Genomic DNA, 22,053 nt, shown 5'->3' with positions numbered 1-22,053 from the left:
TCTATAATCACTGTCCAATCCATCCATCCATCCATCCATCTTTTGCTATTTTTCCATCAATTTAGCTGTCCATCCATTTCTTTATCTGTGTCTAATCTTTCCATCCATCTGTCTGTTCATCCGTCCTTCTGTTTCGCCATTAATCCTTCTATCTCTATCCATCATTCTATTTTTTTTTTTTTACCAGTTTGTCCATCTATCATGCATCCATCCATCATCCATCTTTTGTTCTGTTTTTCCATCGATCTGTCCATCCATTTTTCTATCTATAATCTGTCTGTCCAATCCATCCATCTATTCATCCATAATCAACTTTTCTGTCCATCTGTCTGTTCATTCATCCGTCTATATTGCCATTAATCCTTCTATCTTTATTCATCATTCTATTTTTCTATCTATAATCTGTCTCTGTTCAATCCATCCATCCATCCATCCATCCATCCATCCATCCATCCATCCATCCATCCATCCATTATTTGTTCTTTGTTCTTGTCCATCAATTTGTCTGTCCATCCATTTATCCCAGATCCATCTATCTGTAATCTGTCTAATCCGTCTGTCCGTCTGTCCATCCATGATCAGTCCATTCGTTCATCTTTCTGTCCATCTGTCTGTTCATCCATCCTTCTATCTCACCATTAATCCGTTTATCTCTATCATCATTCTATTTTTCATCAGTCTGTCCATCCATCCATCCATCCATCCATCCATCCATTGTTCTGTTTTTCCATCTATCTGTCCATCAGTTTTTCTATCTATAATCTCTCTGTCCAATCCAACCATCCATCTTTTGTTTTGTTTTTCCATCAGTCTATCTGCCCATCCATTTTTCTCTTTAAACCATCCATCCATCCATCCATCCATCGTCCTGTTTTTCCCATCGATCCATCTGTTCATCTACTATGGATCTGTTTAGTGTGTCCCATATGAATATTTTCTCTATCTGTATGACTGGTTGCTTATTAATTATTAAAACTAAAAATGTGCTATCAAAAATGGCTTGACTGTACCATTTTGACATTGTTTCTGTGCATGTATTTCTCTGCAGTCTTTCATCAACGGTCTGTTACCTGGTGATGAGTACGACGTCCCCCCTCTGCGTCACTCCCCTCCCCTCGTGGACCACAATCAGAGGTAAGCGCCACACACATAAACACACACAAACACACACACAGGTGCCACTCCCATCTCCAGAGCCCTGATGCAGCTCTTGTTCTTTGTGAGCATGTTAATCATAATCACTGTAAAGTAGCAGAATCTGTCTTACTTTATTCTGAAGGTAGCCTCACCAAACAAACAACAGTGTTTACTCTGCCCAGATCACTTATATCATGTTCAAATGATTACAAAACCCCTGTTTGCCTCTCTCAAGCACTGTGTTTTTGCTGATTGCTTGACACTGATCCAAAGCATCTTTTCCTGCTTTGCACATTGATCTGTTTCGTGATGTTCCATGACTGAATTATGTCTTTCTCGCAAAGGATCTTTGTGGTGAATAGACAAAAAAAGATCATGTGGATTTAATGAATGTGTTAATGTGATCCAGGGATCGTGTGCACAGGCCGCATCCTGTATATCTCTAGAGCTCTGTCAGAACAACACACACATACACAGACATCAATGTTTGGACACATGTGCACCAATTATGCAAGAGCACCAGGATCCGGAGAGCATGTGCTCTTTAAACAAACATAAAGGCATCCACACACACACATAGATCCAGCAGCGATGGACTTCCTGTGGGGCTTTTGAATTAAGCAAAACCAGCCTATAGGAAGTTACACTCTAAGCAGCAAGCCGTATTTCCTTTTCTGTCACAAACACTTATGCTCTTTCTTTTCTTTATATTGCACTCAGAGTGTTAGATTTTTGTTGCAATTATTATAATTAGATAAAGAGAAGTGGTTAACATAGTAAATTTCACTGACTAGCTTGTACCGTATTTTGTATTCTGCTATACAACTGATAAAGTGGGTGTCTTAGTAACCGCATAACATTAGTATAGTGAGTAGTTTTCTGAGTAGATTTTAGTATGTTGCCTAAGGTATGCTGAGTATTGTTAATACGTTGCTATATACAGTGCCTTGCGAAAGTATTAATACCCCTTTATTTTTTTCACGTTTTATGTTGCACCCTTATGTTAAGCTGTTTTAAATAACTTTTTCCACATCAGTCTACATGCCAGACACCATAATGACAAAGCAAAAAACAGATTTGTGACAACTTTGCAAATTTATTAAAATTAAAAAACTGAAATAAGTACATTGCATAAGTATTCATACCCCAACTACTTAGTTGAAGCACCTTTACAGCCTGGGTATGTTACGACAAACTTTACACATCTGCATTTGGTAATTGCAGATGTGTCCCCCATCCAAGCCCTGTCAGCTTGGATGGGGGCTGGCAGACATTTTCAGTTTTCTCCAAAAAATGTTTGATTCGGTTTAAGCCCAGGCTGTGGCTGGGCCACTCAAGACAGTTGTACATAAGCCACTCTTGTTGTGTGCTTAGGCTCATTGTCCTGTTGAAGGGTTCTTTAGGTGCTTTGTTGCAAATTCCAAGCAGGTCTTCACTGAGGAGAGTGCATAAATTGGTAGTGTTGCAGTGATGCTTGTCCTGTAAGTCCTCCCATCTCTCAACATATATGATTGTGGAGCTCAACTACAGTGACCATGAGCTTCTTGGTCACCAGTCTAACCAAGGCCCTTCTCCATCAGTTCTCCAGAAGGCCAACTATAGGAAGTTCCAAACTTTTTCCATTATGGATAATGGAGGCTACATGCTTCTGTGAACCTGCGATGCAACAGAATTTCTTCTGAACTCTTCCCCAGATGTGTGGCTTGACACAATCCTGTTTGTGAGCTATACAGGCAGTTTTTTTGACATCAGAACTTTTTGCTTTGATGTGCATTTTCAGCTGTTAGACCTTTTATTGAGAGGTGCCTTTCCAAATCATACCCATTGAATTGAATTTGCCACAGGTTAACGCCACTCAAAGTGTAGTAACATCTACAAGCGATATGAATGCTCCTGAGCTAAATTTCAAGTGTCCCAGAAACTGAATCATTTCAGGTTTTTATTTCTAATACATTTGCAAATTTGTTACATGGAGTGTAGATCGATATGGAAAAACATTTTTAAAGCAGTTTAACATAAGGCTGCAACATAAAACGTAAAAAAAACAAACAAAAAAAAACAACTGAAGGGGTATGAATACTTTTGCAAGGCACTGTAGTTTCTAAAAAGCGGCTTTTAGTATGTTGATATACAGTTGATAAAGTGTTCTAGAAACACTCCAAATGCCTTCGCAAATACCGTTACTATAACCCCATAGCTCCCTAACCCTAGTCATTGGTTTGGTTGTCAATGTTAATGGCTTCATTCATGCAACACTGTTGTGCTCCTCTCAGCAGTTCCTACTACAAGAAAAACTGTGTTTCTGTCACCGCTATGACAAATGAAACTGAGATGCTTTGGAACCACAATGGTTGTTGTTTAGAGCGCAGAAGAATAGTGTTGTGTGTCTATGTGTTGTAGCTGTCCATAGAGCTGCGTCAGTAGTCGGTGATGCGTTTATAGAGGCTGAGCTCATTGTATTGTTAGTAAGTATAGTAAGGCTTTTCTGCTGGCTTCGGGGCACACTGGGTTCTTTGTGATGAGCATCACACTTAGCAGCATACGTTTGCTGTACATAAACATACACACCAACGTCTTGGAACTGCTGAGAGCATTTTCCACCTCCTCAAAGAAAGCAAAACATGTGAACCTGTCATCTCTCTCTCTCTCTCACAGGTGTTTTCACACTGCTTTGGTTGGCTTCTCTTTAAATACTTGGCAAATGTACATCTACAAACACTCTCTTGATGTCTTGGAAACAAGGAGCACTTAGAAATACTTGAAAAAGACGTTTAATGAATCTCTTCATCATCACAGGGACAAGGAATGCCAAAAGTGCCCTCTAATGGCGCATCGCAGTAGCAGCACAGACTTGATTGGAAAACCGCCGGTCGTATCTCAGCCAGAGCTAGTTAACCTTACTCCGACCTGTTTAAATATTGGCCGTCTTTGCCTACTTCAGCCCAGTCTGTGACTCTTAGAGCATTACGTGATTAAACTGGCTAATCTCACAGCGATCGGCTCACACACTGCGGAGCGTTCATTTCAGTGAGTCAGCATGAAGGCAGAGAACATCGTCCAAATCTGCCGTCAAAGAGCTTTTTTCTGAGTGCTGTGGCGTCAGTTACAATGCTGTCATCTATGTAAATATTTACATGTGGTTATTCCACACTTTTCTGTAATTTGGAAGCACACAAGGCGGTTTATTTGAGCATTTGCTAATGTAGTAATTTGGATTTGGGAGTTGTTCAACTATGTTTCAAGTTTTCCATGCTACAAACATGAATGATGTCTCAAATCATTCTGTTGTTGATGAAAGGTCTGCTTTTACTTTTCTAAGCGGTTAGATTTACGATAAAATGGGTGAAAAACTCCCACAGACTGAATGAATGGGGGAACAAGTCTATATAAAGACCAGAATGCCATAAAGTTTAAAAAACACTTACCAACCCCCATAACAACATGCTAAAAACACTCTGAACCAGTTACCAACCGCATAGCAACGTGCTATGTAGGGCTAAATGGTGTCAGTGTGGTCTGACAACCCGGTCTGTGGCCGATCTGATGCCTGAAGCATCATGGGATTGCATGGTTCTGATTCTCTGTTATGAAATGAGTTTTTTTGTGATCTGCAGACACACCAACCCCTTCACAAGCCACCGGAGTCTGACAGACAGAGTGGAGGACGAGTATCAGATTCCCTCATCACATCCCGTTTGCATCACACAGCCGCCCGTGTGCATCCCCTTCCGCATCCCCAACAGGTAAACACACGCATATGATACTAAAACAATGACTGTTTTAATGTGCTTCCCTGCATTTAAATGTGTTTTCTCTCTATAAAGGGCTTTGGAAAATGGCTCGTCGGATCTCTCAACAGACATAAAGAAGCCTAAACCTCCAGAGCATGGTGAGAGAACACACACGTATACACAAATACACATGCACTGTCTCTCATCTGTCATTTTCACTTTCTGTATGACCATCTTTTTGTGTGATTGTGAGAGATTGTGTGTGTTTGTAGCATCAGGGACTAAAGTATACGTTGGTTTATGTGGTGGCCCATGGTGGTTTATGTTTCTGAGGCCAGTATAACTCTGTGTTGTGTCCCTTAGGTGGGTTTGACTCTGGTTCTTTGATTTCGGGTGTGGCTCACACCACACAGTGCCCCCTCCACAACAGGACACCCTCAGACTATGACATTCTACTGCCCCCTCAAGGTAGCCAATGGCGCAGACTGTTTAATGCTGTTTATTTGATTTGTTGGTTTGTTTTGCTATTGCTATTAGACTACATAACACAAAATGAGCTGTGCATCACAACGCAGTCATTATTTATTACTGAGTTGCTAAATATTATTATTAGCTTAAATTATAAGAAATGTATGATGTGGAGTGTTTGTGTGGTGCTTTGTAACTTTTGACACTTTTTTTTTTTTTTTACATTTATTCATTTTCACTTCCATAAATCTTTGACAACTCTTTAAGTCTTGAATATATTAAATAGCTTTTTATTTTAATTAATAATCATACCACCTTTAAGGTGTGACATATTGCACTTTTTCTCAATTGCTTAGACACTAAAATTAGACTGATATCCCAAAAAGAATCTTTAAATTAAATTTAATTAAATCTTTAATTAAAGTTCACCCAAAAATGAAAATTACTCCATGATTTACTCACCCTCAAGTCATTCTAGGTGTATATGACTTTCTTCTTTCAGACGAATACAGTCGGAGATATATTAAAAGTATCCTGGTGTTTCCAAGCTTTATAATGGCAGTGAATGGGTGTTGAGATTTTGAAGTCCAAAAAAGTGAGTCCATCCATCATAAAAAGTACTCCAATAGCTCTGGGGGGTTAATAAAGGCCTTCTGAAGCAAATCGATTGTTTTTGTAAGAAAAATATCCATATTTAAAACTTAAAGTGTCAACTGTAAACTCTAGCTTCCGCTAACTGTGGATGTAGGTTCGCTGGAACGCCACTTTCTCGTGCACGTGCAGAAGTTTTAAATATGGATATTTTTCTTACACAAATGCATCGATTCACTTCGGAAGTCCTTTATTAACCCCCCAGAGCTGTGTGGAGTACTTTTTATGATGGATTGATGCAGTTTTTTGGGCTTCAAAATCTCAACACCCATTTACTGCTATTATAAGCTTTGGAAGAGCCAAGACATTTTTTAATATAACTCTGATTGCATTCGTCTGAAAGAAGAACGTCATATACACCTATAATGGCTTGAGGGTGACTAAGTAAGTGTAATTTTCACTTTTGGGTGAACTATCCCTTTAAGCAATTTATACTACTGTTCCAAAACTGCTTTTTAAAGTCTGTACTGCTCATCAAGCCTGCATTTGTTTGATCAAAAATACATTAAAAACAATATTAAAAAAGTGTGATGTCTGAACAATTGGGTATGACCAGTGTAGCCAGTGTTCTTCATAAAATGTGTCTTAGCAATTGAATAAACACGTCATTTAGATTCAGAGCATGCCTGAGTGATATTTTAGCTCCATCTGTTGGTGAGAGGAGGGATTGCTTAAGGCATAACTTAATGTCTTTCTGTTCTTCCAGCGTCTCCAATGGAAGACCCGTTCAACTCTCTTCCTCCAACCCAGCCTCCTCCTCCTCCTCCCCCTATCAGGAACAGTTTTACAGAACCCTCCCCCTCCTCACCCTATCCCAGACCTGCCCGCCCCTCGTCTGGACACGATCACTTCCTGCTCAGCCCCGGTGAGGCCAATCACACTTATCTGTGACTATTAAAGTAGTATAAATATCAAATACTGCTTTAATTTGGGTTGTACTGGTATCTGATCTTTGGTGTGATTCACAGACACTTTCATAGAACAATTAAATAACTCGCCTCCCAATCCTCCTGTGAGGAGACAAACCGGAGACAATATGAAGACGCCATTCAAAGCTCCACAAGACTACGATCAACTGCCGCCAACCTCAGGTACCAACAGTTTGTGACCTTAATATATGTCAAAAGATTTTTAATGTTTTTTAAAGAAGTTTGCTCACCAAGCCTGCACTTATTTGATCCAAAGTACAGCAAAAACAGTACAATTTTGAAATATTTTTACAGTTTAAAATAACTTTTTTCTTTTTTAATATATTTTAAAATGTAATTTATTTCTGTGATTTCAAAGCTGAATTTTTAGCCTCATTATTCCAGTCACATGATCCTTCAGAAATCATTCTAATATTCTGATTTGCTGCTTAAAAAAACATTTATTATCCATTTATTAAATATTTATTAAATATTTTTTTATTTTAAAAAAACTAAAATAAAATCTATACACTGTTATTCAAAGGTTTAAGGCTATTTTTTATTTTTAGCAACGATGCATTAAACTGAACAAAATTGACAGTAAAAATGTTTATAATATTATTACAAAAGATTTCAATTTTAAGTACATGCTGTTCTTTTCTATTGATCTACTTTCTATTTATCAACAAATATAAAAAAAATATTTCCCACACAAAAAAACAAAAACAAATGAAAAAATGAATTCTAAGCAGTGCAACTCTTTTTAACGTTTAGAATAAGAAATGTTTATTGAGCAGCAAATCAGCATATTAGTATGATTTCTGAAAGATCATGTGACATTGAAGATTGGAATAATGGCTGCTTTGCCATCACAGCATAAATTACATTTTACAATACATTTTATAATATAAACATTAATTTAACAATATTGCTGTTTTTACTATTTTGGATCAAATAAATGCAGTATAAGAAAGTGTGTATTTATTATTATATTCACAATATAGCCAAGCCTCTTATACCTTATGCTTAAAAAGTTAATGTATTATTAATGATCAGAAAAAAACCTAAGCCAAAAATATACGCGTAATATCCTGATAAAACAGCTGTGAGCGGTGTGTTGTTCTGAATACATAATAGCCGTGCAGGTTTATTAAATGAAGCCATTAGCCATCAAGATGAATGCGCTCTATGAATTATTAATTATTAGCCCATAATGGGTTTTTAATGTGTTCAGAGTCTTTTTAGTCGGCCTGCTACCATCCACTCTCAATGGCCCATTTTGCCTAAACGCTCTTTGTTTCCTGTTTACAGTGGCCGGAGATTGCTTCAGGGCACCTGAGAGACCTCCAAAACCACTTCCCAGGATCATCCCACCAGATATCCACAGGAGACCGCACGAATCGTCCCGGGAGAACGTCGACGCCAAGATCGCCAAGCTGATGGGGGAGGGCTACTCGTTTGAAGACGTGAAACGAGCGCTGATGATTGCGCAAAACAAAGTGGACGTGGCACGGAACATTTTGCGGGAGTTCGCGCTAGTCGCCCCCAGGCAGGGCCTGTAGTCTGCGCCGAAGCGATTTTGAACTAATAACGACTGTCTCTGAGCGTACAAACCGCAGGCTGACTTCGCTTAGCACATACAGCAAATGAGACAAAAACGTGCGCTTTTTCGCCAAAAGGAGCCTAATAGAGTGTTGCGTTTGTAACGATGGGATCCTGTGAAAAAAAACAAAAAAAACACAAAAAACAAAAAAGCGCCTTGTGTTTACAGTGACGTGGCTTATCTGCAGCGCTCAGGTCGTCGTCATAACAGCTCGGGACGTTTAAGAATCTTTCATATTTGGAGGTGACGTCCACGTTTTAGAGTGGACTTGCTGCGTCCTTCAAAGCAGTGACGTTTGTATTTCTCTCAAATTGGCTGGATGGAAATGAGAGCAGCTCTGAGCGCTTCTGTTTGTGTTGCCAGTGTCTCCAGGCAGTTCTTGCCTTTCCTGCCACTGCTGCTGCCGCATACACACGTCCAGCCGCTCGTTCCTGGCCTCTTGGGTTTCATGAATTTTACAGTAATGGCTCTCGGTGTGACCGTTTCTCCTTAATCTCATTAATTCACCTTGAACACGACAAACCAGATCAGAACGTTTGAGGCAGAAAAAGAACAGACATTGAATATCAGGTTCACAGTTCTTTCAGTTAGCCGCTTTTATCAACTCTTAACGGACGCCTTTGACAACTGCGTGCATTCCAGCGTTCGCAAGCAAGGGCTAATATGGTTGTTTCATCTTGTGTAAATAGGGCCTGTCAACTCGTGAATAAAACAAACCCGAATGCCCCCAGTTCCTTTATTTATTTTAAAATTAGTGCGGTGCTGGAGGAAGTCACTTAAACCTTCTCCTTACATTCTTTTTCGGTTAGACCACTTGCACTGACACGATATGCAAAAAATAAGAACTGGATGTGAGCCGTTTGTGTAAGCACCTGGCAAACAAACCAAAAACATGCGGAATATCATCTACGAGTCATTTTAGTGGCGTCAAATTGAATTTGACGTAATAGTGATGCCTGTAAACTGAAGAAAACTCCAGCGACCATTTCACTCAAGGCCTTTCGGGAATTCCGGGAATGGAAGCAGGACCGCTTTGACTTCTTTTCTTTCCCCCAACTGGCTGTTTGTCATTCCTCCCTGTCAGGTTTTCTCTTGAACTTGAAACTTCATTTTTGCACTGGTCTCGCTCTCCATCTTACACTTGAACGTCTGAGAACTGAGTGGACCCTCCAGCGGAAGAGGACGTGGCCTTCGACAGGTTCACAAAGGGGGAACGGTTTCTGTTCATTTCCCCTCTTCTTTTTACGAGAGATTTTAGTTTGTTGGAAAATGCCTTGTGGATCATTTAAAAGCAGTGATGTGTGCAATTAATTTATACTTTGTTAAAAGTTTTCTCTGAGATTTATTATTTTCTTCTTTCAGTAATGTTGGTAACCCGTGATCTGTTCTTGTGGAGAAAAAATGTTTTATAAAAGCCAGTATTAACATCATCTTTGGGTGTGTTTTTATTTTTTAAGGGCAGCTATAGACCAATTTGGAGTAGACATCACAGTTACATCACTTGGAGCTGTGCGTGCATTCTGGTGGCAGAAAAACACTGGTAACAAGTACAGGAAAATGGATAATAAATCTGTGGAATAAGAGAAAAATGTATTGTTGTGCCTTTGGATGTCAGAATTGGAATCCAAATCATTTTTTATAGAATACTGTCACCAAAGACGACATTTGAAACCAAACACAGACGTTTAAACGGACAGACTATGGATGAAAGCTGCTGTAATTACCCTACTTTAAAAGCGTAAATTTAATTTAAACAATAGGTCTATATAATATTCACATATTCTGTTCATAAGGGACATATTGTATTAGCACTACAGTTGCAGCATGAAATACTATTTAAACCTGTAACATTTTGTATAATATTCACCTATTTTATCTTGCATTTCTGAGTTTTCCTCACAAGTGCAAGTTTATATCTCCTAGTGTGGACTTTGTAACTCAATTTAACTCAACAATTGCGAGTTTGTCGGTTCTGAGGGAAAAAAATATGGCATAAGTGTGGTATATAAAGTCATGATTCTGAGCCCAGGGGAAAAGAGAGAAAACAAGTTTATTTTTCTTATCAGAAATGTGAGATATAATCTCAGAATTGCGAGAAGTAATTGAATTGAGTAACAGAATTGAATTGAGTAACAGAATTGAGAATAAAGTGAGAATTTTGAAATATTTTTCTTTTTTCCCATTGATTGCATAGCCTGCTACTTGAAAACGGTCATTTCCTGCCATCAGAATAGGCTCCGCCCACCAAATATGTCATCATTATTTGCAAACTTGGTCTATTATGCAAAATCCATTTTACATGGTGTTAGGACATAAATTAAGGATGGGCGATACCTCCTATTTTATTTTCGATCCGATACCGATATTTTCAAGCCAAGTATCGTCGATATCAATACCGATACTGATACCTCTAAACTAAACTGATCTTTTAAATTATTAAAAGAATAAAACCAGTAATTATACTTACATAACATTATATTTGAAAGTCATGTGTTTTAAACATTTCATAAGCGTTTTTTTTTTTTGTTTGTTTGTTTGTTTGTTTGTTTTGTTTTTTAACACTGTTAGAAATAAAATATAGTAAAATTTTGTATTTTAGCTCTTTACTGGGCAGTAACCTCAAAGGTGCACCTTTTTTTTACCCCTAAAAGCCAGGGAGCATACTAGTACCATATACACACGCATTAAGGGTAGATTAGGTACAAAGGTGTACCTTGGAGGGTACCTGATGAAAAACAACCATGGTATTACATAAGTACTAAAATGTATAATAATAATAATAATAATAATAATAATAATTATTATTAGTAGTAGTAGTAGTAGTATTAATTATTATTACCATTGTTTTTGCTACAAATATTATGGTTGAAATAATGTTCCTGTAGTGTTAACCATGGTAAAAGGAAGCAAGCCAAAACAGAGAGTGTTAACCATGGTAAATTTGTTGTTACTACAAATTGTTTCTTAAAGACAACAATTACAGGATATAACAACCAGTTTAAATAAATTTTCTTACACAAACTAGCCTAATTAAAATAAATATTTAATGTACACTATACTGTTCAAAAGTTTGAGGTCAGTACGATTTTGCAATGTGTCTTTAACCATGCAAACCAAGGCTGCACTTATTTGAACAACAACAACAACAACAACAACAACAACAACAAAAAACAGTAAAAACAGCAAGATTGGGAAAATGAACAGTTAAAATAACTATTTTCTATTTTAATATATTTTGAAAAATGTAATTCAAAAAGCATCTGTGATCAAAGCTGAATTTTCAACACCATTACTCCAGTCTTCGGTGTCACATGATCCTTCAGAAATCATTCTAATATACTTACATGCTACTCAAGAAACATCTTTTTTTTTTTTTATTTTAATAATGCTTTATTATTTCAGTGCTATGAGAACAAGAGGAAGAAACATCATTTCTGATTATTATCAATGTTGAATGAAGCGTCAGTAGCGAACGCTATCTGTGATTGATTGGTTCTGTCTTACAGCATTTGTGTGTGTCCCGATGAGCAGGAGAAATAGTTGTATCCCACACAATAAATCGATAATAGTCTATTGTTCCTCTTAGAGGCTTATTTTATGCACCAAACTTCTTGTTAAATAAATAAAATTAATGGTTAAAAATGTACTTTAGAATCGATATTTTATGTGAGGATCGATCCTTTCGATACAACGTCAGTTTCGAAAGTATCGATATTTCAGGATCGATCCGCCCATCCCTAATAAATGTGTTGGCAGTGTGTGAATACAACCACCTTACAGTGATAAAAATCCACTCATTCATTTTTTTTTTTTTTTTTTTTTTTTTATCTTCCTTACCAAACCAGTCTCATTGCGTCACACTGTTTAGGCTTCGCCCGCGCCCGCCACTGACAGTCCTGTGTTACCACAGTTTCCGCCCTCAGCAAGTTGTATTTCCGACGCTGTACTCCATTTTCTCCGCGGTCGAGCAGATGTACCGTCAACAGTGTCTCAAGCAATCCCGGTGTTCTGTGTTTGGATGTAAGACTGAACAGAAAAGTCTTCATTTTTTCCCAACATCTGAGCCACTGAGGACGCAGAGGATTAATGCTATTTTTAAAGGTAATTCGCCTCAGAATCTACCTAAATATGTTTATTTCTGCACAAATCATTTCACTCCAGACTACTTCGTGAATGTCATGTGGTTAAAGTGCTTAGCTAAGGTTGTGTGCGTTAACGAAGTATTTTAACTCATCAGCGCCAGCTGGTAAGATTTTTATTTGCGCTGTCAGTTTGTGGCGCTAGCAAACGTGTCCTTCCTGTGCAGAGAGGGGTATAACCTTAGACTGTTAAAAAAAAATATGGACATAGTTTCCGTGACGTCACCCGTAGGTTTCTGAAGAGCATTTTTGAAGCTCTTAGTGGGCGGGAGTCGGCCGTCGCCATCTTGGAATCGCGTCACTGCACGTCACTTTTGGATAATCGAAAATGGGCAAATAGACGGGACGTGGGTGGAGCTGGTTGCTGAAATCACGCCCGCCTAGCGCGATGGTGGTGACAGCAGCCGCAATCCACCTGTCACTCAAATGGCCACGCCCTAAAATATGCAGAACTTTAAGGCTTAATATAAATTAAACGGATGAGTTATAAAAAAAAAAAATTCACCCCCCCTCACAGTTGACATGAAGGGCAAAATTAGCTATATAGACCAAAACCACTTATTGAACCAGGCTGTAAACATATTTTTTTCTGCTGTGAAGTTGGGCATTTTAACAAATGGGGAGTCTATGGGATTGATTCCCTTTTGCAGCCTGTCTCTAGCGGCCAGTCGATGAATTGCAGTTTCAAGAGGGAGACCGGGAGGTTGCCGCTTGGGTATAACTGCAGCCTGGAGATCTCCAAATGTGGGCGGGAGCTCCGAAATAGGGCGTGGCTTCTTCACTTTGACAGACAGGCACGTGACACGCATGCGCAATTTCCCCCCCAATCCACTTCAATGCAATCTCCGCCCCACAGCTAATTTGAAAGATTTTATTGGTTGTCGATCACAGTGTTGATTTCCTACACTATGCTACACAAATGCTAACCCCTTAACCTACCCCAGACCTTACCCTAACCAGTGAAATTGACTGCACAGCGGGATTGGCGCTAAATAGCGTGGCGGATAAAAAGTTTATGTGATATGAGATCGTCGGGCCGTTCTGCAACTCCCTAACCGGACCTCACCTGAAAATTGGACCTTTTTAGTTACATCCAGCGTCACTACCCCCTCTTACCCTGCGAATTTCAAGCCCCGGGACGCCCCCGTTGCTTAAAACAAAGCCATAGCGTAAAACCCTTCCCCTGCACCCCTTATTTTATTTGAGATCAACTACAAACAATGTTTAATGTATAATGTTTAGTTTTGAAATGCAAGTCAATTACAATAGGCTGAAGCCTGAGCCAATCAGATCGTCGTATGCAAATATACTAGCGCAGACGCAAGCAAATGGCGTTCATGCAACACCAGAAAAGTAATGTGATTGGCTGTCGTCACTATGACGGTCGCGTTAGCGCCACGCTTCAGCCACGCCCTCCGTCAAGAGTTGACGTCCCCGACGACCCGTGTGAATGTACCGGCATAGCGCTGTTTCGCCCCACATTTGGTGATTGACTTCCCATGTGTACCGCTGAACACCAGTTTTTTCGCTATCAGTCATGTTGCTTATACTTACTGTTTATTGCTGTAGGCATGCAAAGCAGAGATGTATACGTTTAAACCCTCTTCTGAAGATGGGGCGGGAATCTGCAGCTCATTTGCATTTAAAGTGATACACCAAAATGTTTTTTTAAGACACGCCCCAAAAATGATATTTTCCACATGTTATAATAAATGATCTGTGAGGTATTTTAAGCTGAAACTTAACAGACATATTCTGGGGACACCCAAGACCAATATTACATCTTGTAAAAGGGGCATAATAGTTGTCCTTTATTCATTGTAAAACCCAGAAACTTTCTTCAAAATGTACACTTTTATTGTCAACAAAAGTACAAAAACAAAAGTCAGTATTTACAATACTTTATGGCCTTCTTTTTGCGGTTACCCTCTTTGGTTTCACTGCTGACCTGATGGTTCAAAATATGCGAGACGGTTACGCTAAACATGAACATTCAAAACACTCGTTTGTGGAGACTAAACAAAAAGTGAAAGTTAAATATGCGTGACAAAGTGAGATTACATTTTAAATAAAAAGGGTCTCCTTAGTGACTAAGCAGAAGCACAGCTAATCTTGCATTTCTCACACGTTATAAATATCCAAACACAAGCAAGACATTCAAACATATTTACAGCTTCTTCAGACCACGATAAACGGTACCCATCCTTAAAGACTACAGTGTCGGACATCAACCTGACAAACATGGATGTGTAAAAACAAAAAAGATGCAGTTTTTGTAGTCTGAGGGAAGTGCAAAACTGAAAGGCTATACAGTGAGGTTTCACATTAACATACTGACTCAAGTTTGCCTTTCAATACTGACTCTTTCTGTTAAGGCAGAATAATGGGGCTATTCTTTAATATTTACTTCCTACCGAAAAATAAAGGCTCTGCATGCAAGGTCGCTACCACCCAGTCTGAAACCGAGAGCGGATGTTTGCTTATTTATACTATATGCGAGTCACATCTATGTCGCTATGTTAAACTCTAGCAGGCTGTGTTCTGAGTTCAGAGCCTACAACTATGACATCATGCAACCTGAAGGCCACTGGGTGTAGCAGAAAATCTCCCTAGCTATGCTAAATTTCTAAACCCGTTTTCACTACTTAGCCACTTTTCGAACTAGAAGAAATAACATGAATGTCATAGGGGCAGTGACGTAGAGAGGTACCAATAAATAAAACATGAGCAAACAGATGTGTAACAGCAGTGAAGTCATCGTTCTTCCAGCATCCGACCGCGATCTTAGGAGTTTTGTCGATGAGGACTGTGCAATATCAATATATAGTCCCAAAATCCATTATTATCCTTTTTTTTTTTCAATAATCCCAACTTGAGTGAATGTATTCCCCTTATTTACACAGGCCTAAAAAGTGTACAGCGAATTTACATTTTTTTTTTAACTAGAGGGGGAACAAAACAGCTGTGCCCACCATATCAGCAATGCGCATAAAACGAGAACATTCACCGGGAACACCAAAAAGAATCAAAAGTAAATGCAGTCCTCAGTGCAGACTAAATTTACAACACAAGTGGTTTCTTTTACACTTTTGAATCGTGGTGGGGGATTTTCTTTTTTTTTTTTCCTTTTTTTTTTTAGTAAACAGTTTGTTTAGAGTAGGAAATATTCTGGAAACATTCTGTGATTCGTGATGCACACGAGCAGCCTGGAGGAGGCGTCGCCGTCCAATCAGATGTCTGGAATTAGATGATTGAAGTGTGTAGTACTGCACATTCAGTGTGACAAGGCCTCTTTCCTGGTTCATATCTGGCACACAAACACAAACAATGAAGAAAAAAAATTGCCTGAGAGTTGGCATACTCAATATTGCACTTAATTCAAAGCCAAATACAAACTAGTCAGCAGCTGGCCATTACCTTTATTAGCTACATTGTTTACATTACATTGTAATAATGATAGTCTAAGTGATGTGTGTGATGTAGATGAAAGACATGCACAACAGAAAACGTCGGTCTTGACTCACGTTTTACCGTCTTTTACCTAGTACAAAATGTACCTGTTTTTTCCGAGTTCTCCATTTGGTGGTAGAAATGAAGCCACCAAAATGAGAACATTAAGATCAGAAAGGTCACAATGTTCCTCACCTATTTGTGAGAATTGGAAACTGGCTTTACTTGTATACTGTGAGTAAAAATAATCTGCAATATTTGTGACCAATATTAGTAAAGTAAAATAATAATAATTAAACTGATTATTTCCATACATTAATGACCATTAAAGTTTTTTTTTATATTAGAATTTACATAGAATTTTTATATTTATATAGATTTTTTTTCATTTTATGTTAATACCTTTTTAGAACATTTATATACATATATACAAAATATTTAAAAATAATATTAATAAAACATCACATTTTTAATTTAATTTTAATTTAATTTACATACTAGTGTATATAGTGCGTGTAAGGGCTGTCAGTCAATTAAATTTTTTTATCTAATTAATTACATGATGTTTAGATTTAATCACTAAATAAATTTGACTATGAAAATGGCCACAAAAGATTATTTAAAGCTATTTTTGTGTTAAATGAGAAAGTGTAATTATGAGTCATTCACTCATTTGATTCATTCAAATGTCTGATTCATTCAGAAACTAAACACCGCTGCAACAATTCTGCTATGGCTTCAAAGGTACTATGTTCTCTGCAAAATTAAGCAAAAACACATAACATAGTGTTTAAAATATAACAATATCAACTTCTTATTTACTGAACTGTTGTATAAAATCACATTAAGCGTGTTAACATTGCGTTAAAATATTTTAATCGTGTTATTTTTTCATAACTAATTAAGTTAACGTGTTAAACTAACAGATAAATAAAGCTACTTTTTCATTTAAGAAATAGCTCTCTTCTGTGGCCATTTTCCCAGTCAAATTATATATATATATAGATATTTTTATCTATATTATATATATAATATATATAAAACATAAAATTTAAATTTAAAAATCGAATTAATCGCAAAAAAAAAAAATAATAGTTTTCCACGCCAATAATAAATCAGCGTATTAGAATGATTTCTGAAGGATCATGTGACACTGAAGACTGGAGCAGTGATGCTAAAACTTCAGCTTTGCATCACAGGAATAAATTCTACTTTAAAGTATATTAAAATAAAAACTGTTGTTTTAAAACTGCAATAACATTTCACAATACTACAGTTCTTTCTGCATTTTTATTTAAAAATAAATATATGTATCACCCAGTTTTGGCAGGTGTGAATTTTTCACCATGCCCTGTGCTTTGAAATTGTACAATTGCACGAGAAAAATCTCCTCACCTTCTTCGTTCCTTTTTGACGGCTCTCTTCTCTTTTAGACATCTGCTTTATGATTGTTCTCCTCCAGTTTCTTACTCTCCTCTGAAGTGCCTGTCTCCTTCTCTCCGGTCTTCCAGCTGCCTTGTCTAACAGGACAATTTTACCTTGATTAATCTTTCAGCACATTTCAAACTCTCGCGGCTAGACCATTTCTGGCTGGCTCGCTTCTCTTGTCAATCTGAACAAATCAAGATGATGTATAACAACAGATACTGTGACTTCGACTGCAATCATACGTACTTCATCCGTGCAGGTTGTAATTTAAACGGAGATGAAATATACTCTGCTTTTTCATACTCGACTTATTTTTCACATGTCATGTTGCATCTTACCTTGTTTTCTTGATGTACAGCCAGTAGATGAGTCCCACCAAAGCAGCAGCTAGGAGGAGTCCAACCACGACTCCCACAATTACTTTGGCCTGCTCCGCGCCGTCTTCGTTTTTTTCTAAATGCGAATGGCAGATAAACACTTAATGAATTCTTCTAAAGCATTATGACTCCTGATAGGGAAAGGCAATCCTTTGAAATCAAAAATGAGTGACAGAATCCTGCTACTTAAGAAGTCCGCTAAAAGAAGGCACAAGTTTGCATGATGTCAGGATGCTTGACACCCTCCGACTCATGATTTTAACTTTGTTTTAAGTGAAATTCAAATGAATGAAATCAGATGGTCTTACCTGGTTTTTTCGTGTCCTCCTCAAATACTGAAATCAGATATAAAATCAAATTAACTTTGGGTGCAAAATGAAACCAAACTGGCATTTATGACAAATTTGGTGAGAAGAAAAGCCACCACCCAACTGTGGTTTAATGCAAAACTGATTTAAATCAGAATAAGTGTTGTCCAATCAGATTCTAGTAAGAAAGATGACCGCAAACATGCAATAGCAGTCAGAAAAAGAGAGGAGGAAAAGGGACAGCAGTCCAAGCACCCTGACACAGACAAACAAAACCCGAGCCAAAGCGAGAACCAAGAGAGAAAGACAGCGCCCTGTGAGTGAACAACAGGACCTGAGAGAGAGCAGCCAGCCCTGTCTTTCCAGTGTTCACACTAATAATATAGTAAAAGGCCACTAAATCACCCTGCATTTAAATGGTGCATCAAGCAAAACTGTGAAACATGCTAGCTTTCAACCAGTCTCCTCACATGCACTTAAGAGATGTTAGATATGGCATGTACATATCAGGGCTGTCAAACTAGTGTTATCCGTGCCATTAAAAATGTAAAAGAGCAAAATACACCTCATTAATGCTAAGCTAAGTATGTTTTACCTATTTCCATTGTTCAGATAAAGAAGCAATCTCAGTGTTTGCGTCTGATTATATGTTCTTGACAGCCCTATAATATGAGCCTTTTTAAAAAGGGTCGATTGAGTGGTTAGTAAGCGCTCCTCACAGCGGGAAACCCCTTTGGTGCGTTTAGTACTTACGAGAAAAAACGCTGATCTCCCTCGTGTCAGTTCCCAGTTTATTAGTCACCTGGCAGCTGACGGTGAGGTTCTTACTGGGCACTACGGTCAGTTTGTATGTGGCCTTCCCGTTGACATATGACGTTTCATCCTGCAGGACAACAATATAACATTTTTTATTACTTTTTAAAACCGTTTTCGTTTCGTATATACACATCCAAACAAGCAAGACTCAGCAAGAATAAAGTTGGTTTTATTATCAAACTTCTTTGCTTCAGGCGCTATTCAATACACCTCAACACTAGAGGGTGCTAATGATCCTTAGCTCCTTTATTATCATATAGTTGGCACCACACCCAGCGCTAATGGAAAGTCTCACAGAAAACACACACACACCAGTGTAATGTTTGTCAGTAATCACACAGGCACTAAATGAGTCTCCATCACAAACACACTTCAATATCTGTGTCATTAAGGCAGACAGCGAGGGCTGAACCCCTCAGAGCTCAGTGTGAGTTAGCTACTGATACCAGCACTGCTCTCCATAGGATCACACAGCAAAATATCCCAGAAATAAGCAGCTATTAAGACACATTTAAGTCCAAATTAAAAGTAAATAATGTATTTTGTATTTCATATAAACACAAGTTTATTATTATTAAAACACATTTCTATTCAAAAAATTTGATAATGATTAAAGCCTCAGATTGTAAGCCTCACTAACAAGGCTAACTCACATGTCTTGTGTTTTACAGGAGGCAAAGTACACGCCGTACACACAGGGTGTGACTTTATAGCTCTGCTGGAAGCAGACCAACATAAAAGACCAAATCTACACTCATTTTTATTTGAAATTCATCCACCAAGACCGTCTAGACCCGTGAGAGCTAACTACGTGAGTATTTGTATCAAGGTGAGCTTGGTGAAAGAGAAAGACGAATGCTGGTCAGACTGCTCTGTATCAAACCCAAACACTGTGACTCAAGGGACACACCTATGTCTGGGATATCTGGGGTAACAAACACAGGCTATTTTTTGGTGTCCTTCTTTGGCATCCCTGCCCTCACTGTCCTGTTTTCACGTCCTGGCTGTAGTCTCACAATAAGTGGAATTGGTGAGGCAACCTCAAGGAGAGTCGTCAAGGGCTCAGAGGTGTTTGGGAGATCGGCGAGACGTGCCTCTGTGGAAATTCGCTTCTTGTCAAAACAAAAAAAGCTAGAAACAAAGGCAAAGTCGCTCGCAACCAAATACCAGAGCCGCCAGTCTGTGGAACACGGGACGAATAATAATTCTTTGTGTGTGATTCCAGACATTTCTGTCCCAGGACAACTGTTCCCTTTTTAACGTAAATTGAAAGTTGGCTCATCTCTTCTGGGTGCTGAAAACCTGTGACTTCAAACACCTGTGCACCTTTCATCTTGTCTAGACCGCAGTCGAGTGAAATATCTGGGCATCTTTCCTTCTTGCATAAAAACGTACAAGATGCAGGGTTCTTTTGGGACGACAGTCATGTCTAAAACATGATGAACAAATCAGATGAGATTCACATTTATATTCAGTGTGACAGTGGCAGTGACTCACGTTAGTTCCGTTGACATTCCACTGCACTTCAGGTTTAGGTGAACCTTCTGCCTCGCACATCAAGACTTTGTGTTTGCTGTCACTACTGCGATGCTTTGTCAGACTTGTGATTTTGGGATGACCTGGAGAAAATATCGTAGTTATGCTTTCATACAGTTTACATCATATATACAGACACACACACACTATCAGTCAAAAGTTTTTGAACAGTAAGATGTTTAATGTTTTTAAAATAAGTCTCTTCTGCTCACCAAGCCTGCATTCATTTGATCCAAACTACAGCAAAAACTGAAAATATTTTTACTATTTAAAATAACTGTTTTCTATTTGAATATATTTTAAAATCCAATTTATTCCTGTGATTTCAAAGCTACATTTTTAGCAACATTACTCCAGTTACATGATCCTTCAGAAATCATTCTAATATTCTGATCTGCTGCTCAAAAAACATTTATTATTATTATTATGTTGAAAACAGCTGAGTAGAATTTTTTCAGGTTTCTTTGATGAATAGAAAGTTCAGAAGAACAGCTTTTACATCTTTTGTAGAAATATAAATGTCTTTATCATCACTTTTGATCAATTTAAAGCATCCTTACGAAATAAAAGTATTCATTTCTATCTTCCCTGAAAAAATGTACTCAATTGTTTTAAACATTGATAATAATAATAATAATAATAATAATAATAATAATACTACATGTTTTTCGAGCACCAAATCAGCATATTAGAATGATTTCTGAAGGATAATGTGACACTGAAGACTGGAGTAATGATGCTGAAAATGTAGCTTTGATAACAGGAATAAAATACATTTTAAAATAGATTCAAATAGAAAGCAGTTATTTTAAAGAGTAAAAATATTTGACAATATTACTACTTTTGCTATATTTTGGATCAAATAAATGCAGCCTTCGTGAGCAGAAGAGACTTTAAAAAACATTAAAAATCTTACTGTTCAAAAACTTCTGACTGGTAGCGTATAAAATAAAAAATAAAAAGTGTGTTATATATACATATACATATATTAATAAATAGGGATGTAATGATTCACTCCACTTACAATGTGATATGATTCATTGTTTTTTTTTAACAAAATTAAATAAATTATAAATAAGTTATTCTTTTTATTATTGCTTAGACAAAATGCTGCACATTTCTTTGTGAAATGTGTCAAAAAACAGAACTAAATTATAACTAGAACAAACTATGGCTTAACTTGTGTTCTTTCCATTTAAAATTAGAGGCAACCACTGTAATTTAATCATTTTCCAAACAAAGATGCTGCATACATGCAACATGAGCAGAACTAAATTAGACTGTATTATTTCAAAATTTGAAACAAAAACACAATGGTTTGACTTTTAGTTTTTGTAAAAACTACACTACGTAAAACATGCCTGCACAAAACAAAAACAGCAGACGGACTGAATGAGAACACAAATTTATTCTCTGACAGCAGGTGGTGTGTATGGAACAGCAGCGCTGTGATTATTAATACTACTTTAATATGCATTACACAGCAGCAAGATGAAAAGAA

At 37.7% G+C, this 22,053-nt stretch overlaps 2 protein-coding genes across 4 annotated transcripts in view; one reads left to right on the top strand and one right to left on the bottom strand.

Annotated features, from left to right (window-relative positions):
• cblb (Cbl proto-oncogene B, E3 ubiquitin protein ligase) overlaps positions 1 to 9,928 on the top strand; it is an 81,930-nt gene extending 72,002 nt beyond the window's left edge. For both annotated transcript variants that reach the window (XM_051120374.1, XM_051120376.1), the window contains exons 13-19: positions 1,049 to 1,134; positions 4,752 to 4,880; positions 4,962 to 5,026; positions 5,232 to 5,336; positions 6,694 to 6,852; positions 6,956 to 7,078; positions 8,207 to 9,928. In XM_051120374.1, coding sequence (XP_050976331.1) covers positions 1,049 to 1,134; positions 4,752 to 4,880; positions 4,962 to 5,026; positions 5,232 to 5,336; positions 6,694 to 6,852; positions 6,956 to 7,078; positions 8,207 to 8,457 — 918 coding nt within the window. In that variant the 3' untranslated portion in view covers positions 8,458 to 9,928. The remainder of the gene's footprint in view (positions 1 to 1,048; positions 1,135 to 4,751; positions 4,881 to 4,961; positions 5,027 to 5,231; positions 5,337 to 6,693; positions 6,853 to 6,955; positions 7,079 to 8,206) is intronic.
• A 5,816-nt stretch (positions 9,929 to 15,744) lies between these two features.
• The window catches only part of alcama (activated leukocyte cell adhesion molecule a), a 78,436-nt gene continuing 72,127 nt past the window's right edge, over positions 15,745 to 22,053 (bottom strand). The window contains exons 11-16 of one of the 2 annotated variants that reach the window (XM_051120942.1): positions 20,514 to 20,635; positions 18,954 to 19,083; positions 18,201 to 18,227; positions 17,854 to 17,968; positions 17,483 to 17,607; positions 15,745 to 15,944 (exon numbers count right to left, since the gene is read on the bottom strand). In XM_051120942.1, the coding sequence (XP_050976899.1) occupies positions 17,517 to 17,607; positions 17,854 to 17,968; positions 18,201 to 18,227; positions 18,954 to 19,083; positions 20,514 to 20,635 (485 nt within the window). In that variant the 3' untranslated portion in view covers positions 15,745 to 15,944; positions 17,483 to 17,516. The remainder of the gene's footprint in view (positions 15,945 to 17,482; positions 17,608 to 17,853; positions 17,969 to 18,200; positions 18,228 to 18,953; positions 19,084 to 20,513; positions 20,636 to 22,053) is intronic. The other variant, XM_051120943.1, reaches the window with a different exon arrangement.

Source organism: Labeo rohita, chromosome 10, assembly GCF_022985175.1.
Source record: "Labeo rohita strain BAU-BD-2019 chromosome 10, IGBB_LRoh.1.0, whole genome shotgun sequence".
Lineage (NCBI taxonomy): Eukaryota > Metazoa > Chordata > Actinopteri > Cypriniformes > Cyprinidae > Labeo > Labeo rohita.
Note: the sequence above shows the minus strand (reverse complement) of the source record. Positions and strands in the feature narration are given on the sequence as shown.